The following is a 9,350-nucleotide window of genomic DNA, read 5'->3' as shown; positions in this document are numbered from 1 at the left end:
CTCTATAACCCCTCGAGGATTCGAACCTGGGCGGCCGCATGAAGGGATGATAGAAAACGGCAGAAAGACAGTAAGGTAATGGCAGTGATCTATAACCTACCGGAGAACAACAGGAGGCCCAGGCAAGAATGTGAGGAGGTAAACAGGATCAGTATAACCCTTCTCCCTAAGACCCAGCCTACGAGAGCAAAGTTCGTAGTCATCGGAGACGCCCCCTAGTGTAAGGACACATTACGAAGCACAGGAGCCACCAGTGAGTCGCAATATGGAGGAACACACAACATGAAGAGACAGAAGGAGGAGGAAGGTATCGAGTGTGGTAGAGAGGACGCGAGAGAAACAAGAGATGACATACCAGCGCGCCTGGACCTGACCAGCAAGGAGAGTGAGGCAGCTGGAGCACAGCTGGACTACAAAGTACACCACCTGGGAATGAGGAACCACTGTGTGCTAACCTCTTAGTGTCTAATGTCAGCGGCATACAAACCTCAAAGACAAATATTCTCAAGAAATTATAGACGTCATAGATGGAAATGTTTGGAAGTAACAGAGAGTCCCCGCGGCCCGGTCTCTGACCAGACATCCAAGGACCAACTCACACTTATACACAGCCTCGTAACATCGAAAGTGTCGGTGAACGAACAGGTAATCATAGTAAATAAATCAGAGATCAGGTGGACAGAAAATGACAAGGAAGCATGTGAAGCATTATGTAAAATATTCCAAGACGTATTGGTGAGGGAGGCAGCGCTCCAGGTGGCACGGTACTGACCAGTGAATCACTGAGCGAAATAGAGGTGACGGCAGGAGAGGCGAAGAGAACACTCAAGCAGCTTGTAAATGAAGCTGGTTGAATATAAGCCAGTTAGGATAACTGGATAACAATAGCAATAAGGATAACGATTTATCCTTATCTACCCCTGGCAATTCCTCTGAGAATTTTGTAGGTAGTGATCATGTCTCCCCTTATTCTTCCGTCTTCCAGTGTCGTGAGGTGCAGTTCACGCAGCTTTTCCTCATAACTCATGCCTCTTAGTTCTGGGACTAGTCTAGTGGCTTACATCTGAACTTTACTGCCAGCCATGCATATGCTGCAGATGTAATTCTTTTTATGTGGGCTATATCAAAAGAAGGCCCCACGCCGGGAGTGATTGAAGCATTCCGGCGATCCACAGCTATTATATCATGCAGTAATTTGTTCCTTATGTCATCAACCCTGTTACTGAACCAGTATTTACCCAGGTCTTTTCTAAATTTAAATATACCATTTGTGTCCGTTGTTTCATGCTGGGTAAACAGAGTCATTAGGTGAAAGGAAATGTGCCCAACCAGTTCTGTCCCTCCCGAGGATTGACCCCGGGATGTAACAAGCAGGAAAATCTGTGTCTGCCTTTCCCTCCCTCCCTAACCCTTCCATAATTCTCCCTCCTTGAGTGTAACCTCAATAGAGGTTGACCTCTCCGCCCATTAGTTAAGAGGCATGTCAAACCATTTGTAATATGGAAATTCCTGTAAGACAATGTTTTACCTCAAGTTGGAAGGTAGTTGATCGTCTCCCATAAAGACGTTGGAGTAGCGTGTCTTCACCCATTAGTCACCAGTACTTGTCAAACAACTTTAATGGAAAATTCTTGAGTGTGATGCTTTCAAGATGCATGTGTTGTGGGGGGGGGGGGGTCGCAGACTACGAGACATTCACTGTAGTTTTAAACAACTAACACCCACCAGGTGACATCCTCTGGGGCAGTTTTGGGTGTACATATACCCCGGGCGGGTATGTTGTGGGGGGGGGGTAGAGTTGAGAGTATACCCTGGGAAGATCTACGAGAGAAGGGCTTGGGTCACCAGAGCCAGCTGGGAGACCGGGCCTCACCTGTGAGAGGGTCGGGGTCACAGGTAATGTGTGACATCTCTGACGTATTTTACATGTCTCAATTACTTACCATTTGGCCAGTGTAGGATAGTGACTAAGGAATTTGTCAGTGTAGGTGACTGAGGAATTTTTGGGTGAATATCAGAATGTCGATCAATAAAACCTTGTTAAATTGTCATCTTTATGTGTCAGGTTATCTTGAGGTTATCTTGAGATGATTTCGGGGCTTTTTTTTTAGTGTCCCCGCGGCCCGGTCCTCGACCAGGCCTCCACCCCCAGGAAGTAGCCCGTGACAGCTGACTAACACCCAGGTACCTATTTTACTGCTAGGTAACAGAGGCATAGGGTGAAAGAAACTCTGCCCATTGTTTCTTGCCGGCGCCTGGGATCGAACCCAGGACCACAGAATCACAAGTCCCGCGTGCTGTCCGCTCGGCCGACCGGCTCCTTATCACTTATCACAAGTCACTTGGTTCCTCCTCGTCATCTCCCGCGTGTGTCATCAAGGACGGTGAACCTCCTTGTGTGAACCTCACAAATTCTCCAGAATTAAATTGTTAAACATAACTGACAGTAAGTGATTACATTAAAAGAAGAACTCTCTCAGTAGTAATTAATGTCAACAGGGCGCGACGGATTACCCCCGTCAACCACTGGATATCCTCCAATTGCTAATTAACAATACTCTTGTAGTAACTAATGTGTAATGGGGTGGTGGCAGCCGGTGTTTCTCCTTTGAATTAAGATTAAGCATTGCCATGAACATAGATTTAGGAAAGACGTGGGTAAATATTGGTTCAGTAACAGGGTTGTTGATTTGTGGAACCAATTGCCGCGTAACGTGGTGGAGGTGGGGTCCCTCGATTGTTTCAAGCGCGGGTTGGACATTTATATGAGTGAGATTGGGTGGTTATAGATAGGAGCTGCCTCGTATGGGCCAATAGGCCTTCTGCAGTTGCCTTTGTTCTTATGTTCTTATACCATTGGTTCAGTGTGAGACTAGTAAGTAGTACCAGGTTACACTCAACTGTAAATGTTGTTTAGACTCTTGAAGGAAATATATTTAGGAGCACCAGTGTGTAAGGTTACAGCGGTACAGTGTATCAGGAAGGGGTTACACTGGTAGGTGGCGTTACAGGGATCCCTCATTATGAGTTGAGAACCATGCCAAAATCATCGTCCTGGTCTATATGCAGACGATGAGTCACAATAACGTGGCTAAAGTAAAGGACTTGAGAAACGTCGTCGTCCCTTCACCTTCTAGTGTGTGGTCTGGTCAACTTCCTGGTCTATATAAACATCATCTGTGGGAAGGACACCGCATATTTCTTTTTTAAATTTTGATGTATTTTTACGAATCCTAGTCGCGGCCTTAGAGAGTTTAGGTTTACTCTCATTGTAGGTGAGAGGACTTGGGACTTGTAGGTGAGTCTTGGGACTTTCTAAGTCCCAAGTCTTAGAGAGTCTTGTGCTTAGCGAGCCCGCCCGCTGCCGGACCCAAGCTGGGACATTCAACCAGGGTACTGGACAAGTGCGCTCACTCCCTACACCACCCACATGTGAATTTAATAGTTTCACCTTCTAAGGTCATATGATCGTTGACGGTCTGAGAGACGGTGTCCAGCATCCTGAACGTTACCCCCCCCCCTCACGCGCCCCCCCACACCTGCTTCTGTAGTCCTGGGCAGTGCCGGTGTGTGACGGTGCACACAGTAGAGCACGGTGTACACAGTAGAGCACGGTGTACACAGCAGAGCACGGTGTACACAGCAGAGCACGGTGTACACAGCAGAGCACGGTGCACACAGTAGAGCACGGTGTACACAGCAGAGCACGGTGTACACAGCAGAGCACGGTGTACACAGCAGAGCACGGTGTACACAGTAGAGCACGGTGTACACAGCAGAGCACGGTGCACACAGCAGAGCACGGTGTACACAGCAGAGCACGGTGTACACAGCAGAGCACGGTGTACACAGCAGAGCACGGTGTACACAGCAGAGCACGGTGTACACAGTAGAGCACGGTGTACACAGCAGAGCACGGTGTACACAGTAGAGCACGGTGTACACAGCAGAGCACGGTGTACACAGCAGAGCACGGTGTACACAGTAGAGCACGGTGTACACAGTAGAGCACGGTGTACACAGTAGAGCACGGTGTACACAGCAGAGCACGGTGTACACAGCAGAGCACGGTGTACACAGTAGAGCACGGTGTACACAGTAGAGCACGGTGTACACAGTAGAGCACGGTGTACACAGCAGAGCACGGTGTACACAGCAGAGCACGGTGTACACAGCAGAGCACGGTGTACACAGCAGAGCACGGTGTACACAGTAGAGCACGGTGTACACAGCAGAGCACGGTGTACACAGCAGAGCACGGTGTACACAGCAGAGCATGGTGTACACAGGAGAAGAGCCCCGGCGGAAGGTTTCGTGGTCGTGGTTCGTGCCTCGTCTGATCCATTATTAAATAATCAGTCATGACGCATTGAAGCCTTCCTCTTGTTCACTCAGGTGAGGGAGAGTACCTGGCTGTTGTTCACTCAGGTGAGGGAGAGTACCTGGCTGTTGTTCTCTCAGGTGAGGGAGAGTACCTGGCTGTTGTTCTCTCGGGTGAGGGAGAGTACCTCACTGTTGTTCTCTCAGGTGAGGGAGAGTACCTGGCCGTTGTTCTCTCAGGTGAGGGAGAGTACCTCACTGTTGTTCTCTCAGGTGAGGGAGAGTACCTGGCTGTTGTTCTCTCAGGTGAGGGAGAGTACCTGGCTGTTGTTCTCTCAGGTGAGGGAGAGTACCTCACTGTTGTTCTCTCAGGTGAGGGAGAGTACCTCACTGTTGTTCTCTCAGGTGAGGGAGAGTACCTGGCCGTTGTTCTCTCAGGTGAGGGAGAGTACCTGGCTGTTGTTCTCTCAGGTGAGGGAGAGTACCTGGCTGTTGTTCACTCAGGTGAGGGAGAGTACCTGGCTGTTGTTCTCTCAGGTGAGGGAGAGTACCTGGCTGTTGTTCACTCAGGTGAGGGAGAGTACCTGGCTGTTGTTCACTCAGGTGAGGGAGAGTACCTGGCTGTTGTTCTCTCAGGTGAGGGAGAGTACCTGGCTGTTGTTCTCTCAGGTGAGGGAGAGTACCTGGCTGTTGTTCTCTCAGGTGAGGGAGAGTACCTGGCTGTTGTTCTCTCAGGTGAGGGAGAGTACCTGGCTGTTGTTCTCTCAGGTGAGGGAGAGTACCTGGCTGTTGTTCTCTCAGGTGAGGGAGAGTACCTCACTGTTGTTCTCTCAGGTGAGGGAGAGTACCTGGCTGTTGTTCTCTCAGGTGAGGGAGAGTACCTGGCTGTTGTTCTCTCAGGTGAGGGAGAGTACCTGGCTGTTGTTCTCTCAGGTGAGGGAGAGTACCTGGCTGTTGTTCTCTCAGGTGAGGGAGAGTACCTCACTGTTGTTCTCTCAGGTGAGGGAGAGTACCTCACTGTTGTTCTCTCAGGTGAGGGAGAGTACCTGGCCGTTGTTCTCTCAGGTGAGGGAGAGTACCTGGCTGTTGTTCTCTCAGGTGAGGGAGAGTACCTCACTGTTGTTCTCTCAGGTGAGGGAGAGTACCTGGCCGTTGTTCTCTCAGGTGAGGGAGAGTACCTGGCTGTTGTTCACTCAGGTGAGGGAGAGTACCTGGCTGTTGTTCTCTCAGGTGAGGGAGAGTACCTGGCCGATGTCTTTGAGGTGAGGGAGAGAGTACACGTGCACCTAATACAAGATAAATACATATATGTCTAAAAGTAAATACTGCATCAGTGTAAAATTGTAAGAAAGGTACATTAACAAGTATTACCTCAGTGTATCTAGACTGTTGTAGTTGGCACACAACCCCCCCCCCTCCCCCTCCAAGTGGTTGTACAGCTTGTAGTACCTGGCTCGTCTTGAACTATTGCTTGAGAAACAAGAGTATTGTTTTGATTCACTTATGTTAATATAAACGAATATTTACACTAAGAAAAAGTTCCGCCCAGAGCCTGAGCGTTGAACAAATCCCAGAAGGGATTGGGAAATCCGTAACATAATCAGTAATCCCAGTGATTAATTCAGAAGCCCTCATCAGTTCTCTAGAAGCCCAACCTCAGTATTCCACATCTCTGAAAATTAAACCAATTACTCTCTTAAAGGATTACCAAGATCAGAAATTGGATTACTTTATCAAATCAGTTAAGAAGGTTGAGTGGTCTGGCTTATCTTGAAGTGCTTACTGATAACAGGAAGGAGCCAGCTGGGAGGAGCCAGCTGGGAGGAGCCAGATGGGAGGAGCCAGCTGGGAGGAGCCAGCTGGGAGGAGCCAGCTGGGAGGAGCCAGCTGGGAGGAGCCAGCTGGGAGGAGCCAGCTGGGAGGAGCCAGCTGGGAGGAGCCAGCTGGGAGGAGCCAGATGGTGGGTGAAGTTCGGCTACTATAGCAGAGAACGTGTCCTTACACCTCATGACCCTATTCCCCTATCAGTAACTAGGTACCCAGGTCTTAGCAACTGGTGTGGGCAGCATCTTAGAGGGCAGGGCAGTCGTGTGCCCAGGATCTAGATAACCATCACAGGCTTCCTGTCCCCTAACAATGTGGGGAGACAATTAAACAATCACCAAACCAGATAAACTACAGTATTGTGCCATCACAAGATCATCCACTAAAACCACTCTGATACTGAACGTTAATTGTTGACGGTAAGAGTTTTGTGTGTGTGTTGACATCGGCGGTGAGTGGACGGTGCAGGTCTGAGCTCCCCCGTCTGAGTGCCCGTCTGTGGTGTGGACGGTGCAGGTCTGAGCTCCCCCGTCTGAGTGCCCGTCTGTGGTGTGGACGGTGCAGGTCTGAGCTCCCCCGCCTGAGTGCCCGTCTGTGGTGTGGACGGTGCAGGTCTGAGCTCCCCCGTCTGAGTGCCCGTCTGTGGTGTGGACGGTGCAGGTCTGAGCTCCCCCGTCTGAGTGCCCGTCACTCAGGGCTCCGATGTTCCCACGGTCACAGTAATATTCCCACGGTTACCGCATGAGTTTGTTAGCGTCGCGTTTGGCGAGTGACCGACCGTTCCAGTACCTCTTTATATGTTGTATTGGTGGTGCTCGCTCGCTCTCTCTTTCTCTCTCTCTCTCTCTCTCTCTCTCTCTCTCTCTCTCTCTCTCTCTCTCTCTCTCTCTCTCTCTCTCTCTCTCTCTCTCTCTTTCTCTCTCTCTCTCTCTGTCTCTCTCTCTGCCTCTCTGTCTGTCTCTCTCACTCTCTCTCTCTCTCTCTCTCTCTCTCTCTCTCTCTCTCTCTCTCTCCTGCCCTCCTGGCCTCACCGTCTGCTGGCGCTACACTTCTGTTCTCACCCTGTTAACGGCTGTGTTCCCATGTTACTGTTATTGCTCTACTGTTGTTCTTACATTAATGGTAGTTTGTTCATGTTGATGATGCTCACACTGTCACCACCACCACACAACACTGTCATCACCACCACACAACACTGTCATCACCACCACACAACACTGTCACCACCACCACACAACACTGTTACCACCACCACACAACACTGTCATCACCACCACACAACACTGTCATCACCACCACACAACACTGTCACCACCACCACACAACACTCTCATCACCACCACACAACACTGTCATCACCACCACACAACACTGTCACCACCACCTCACAACACTGTCACCACCACCACATAACACTGTCATCACCACCACACAACACTGCCACCACCACCACACAACACTGTCATCACCACCACACAACACTGTCATCACCACCACACAACACTGTCATCACCACCACACAACACTGTCATCACCACCACACAACACTGTCATCACCACCACACAACACTGTCACCACCACCACACAACACTGTCACCACCACCACACAACACTGTCATCACCACCACACAACACTGTCATCACCACCACACAACACTGTCATCACCACCACACAACACTGTCACCACCACCACACAACACTGTCATCACCACCACACAACACTGTCACCACCACCACACAACACTGTCACCACCACCACACAACACTGTCATCACCACCACACAACACTGTCATCACCACCACACAACACTGTCACCACCACCACACAACACTGTCACCACCACCACACAACACTGTCATCACCACCACACAACCCTGGCATCACCACCACACAACACTGTCACCACCACACAACACTGTCACCACCACCACACAACACTGTCACCACCACACAACACTGTCATCACCACCACACAACACTGTCACCACCACCTCACAACACTGTCATCACCACCACACAACACTGTCATCACCACCACACAACACTGCCACCACCACCACACAACACTGTCATCACCACCACACAACACTGTCATCACCACCACACAACACTGGCATCACCACCACACAACACTGTCACCACCACACAACACTGTCACCACCACACAACACTGTCATCACCACCACACAACACTCTCATTACAACCACACAACACTGTCATCACCACCACACAACACTCTCATCACCACCACACAACACTGTCATCACCACCACACAACACTGTCACCACCACCACACAACACTGTCATCACCACCACACAACACTGTTACCACCACCACACAACACTCTCATCACCACCACACAACACTGTCATCACCACCACACAACACTGTCACCACCACACAACACTGTCACCACCACACACCACTCTCATCACCACCACACAACACTGTCACCACCACACAACACTGTCATCACCACCACACAACACTGTCACCACCACCTCACAACACTGTCACCACCACCACACAACACTGTCATCACCACCACACAACACTGCCACCACCACCACACAACACTGTCATCACCACCACACAACACTGTCATCACCACCACACAACACTGTCATCACCACCACACAACACTGTCATCACCACCACACAACACTGTCATCACCACCACACAACACTGTCACCACCACCACACAACACTGTCATCACCACCACACAACACTGGCATCACCACCACACAACACTGTCACCACCACACAACACTGTCACCACCACACAACACTGTCATCACCACCACACAACACTGTCACCACCACACAACACTGTCACCACCACACAACACTGTCATCACCACCACACAACACTGTCACCACCACACAACACTGTCACCACCACACAACACTGTCGCCACCACACAACACTGTCATCACCACCACACAACACTGTCATCACCACCACACAACACTGTCATCACCACCACACAACACTGTCATCACCACCACACAACACTGTCACCACCACACAACACTGTCATCACCACCACACAACACTGTCATCACCACCACACAACACTGTCACCACCACACAACACTGTCACCACCACACAACACTCTCATCACCACCACACAACACTGTCATCACCACCACACAACACTGTCACCACCACACAACACTGTCACCACCACACAACA

The 9,350-nt window shown here is 50.3% G+C and overlaps 1 protein-coding gene across 1 annotated transcript in view; it reads left to right on the top strand.

The window, feature by feature from the left end:
* Window positions 1–282: 282 nt before the first annotated feature.
* The window catches only part of LOC138363303 (germ cell nuclear acidic protein-like), a 29,675-nt gene continuing 20,607 nt past the window's right edge, over window positions 283–9,350 (top strand). The window contains exon 1 of the mRNA XM_069322320.1: window positions 283–417. Within this exon, the coding sequence (XP_069178421.1) occupies window positions 283–417 (135 nt within the window). The remainder of the gene's footprint in view (window positions 418–9,350) is intronic.

The sequence above is a fragment of the Procambarus clarkii genome, chromosome 10, assembly GCF_040958095.1.
Source record: "Procambarus clarkii isolate CNS0578487 chromosome 10, FALCON_Pclarkii_2.0, whole genome shotgun sequence".
NCBI lineage: Eukaryota > Metazoa > Arthropoda > Malacostraca > Decapoda > Cambaridae > Procambarus > Procambarus clarkii.
Note: the sequence above shows the minus strand (reverse complement) of the source record. Positions and strands in the feature narration are given on the sequence as shown.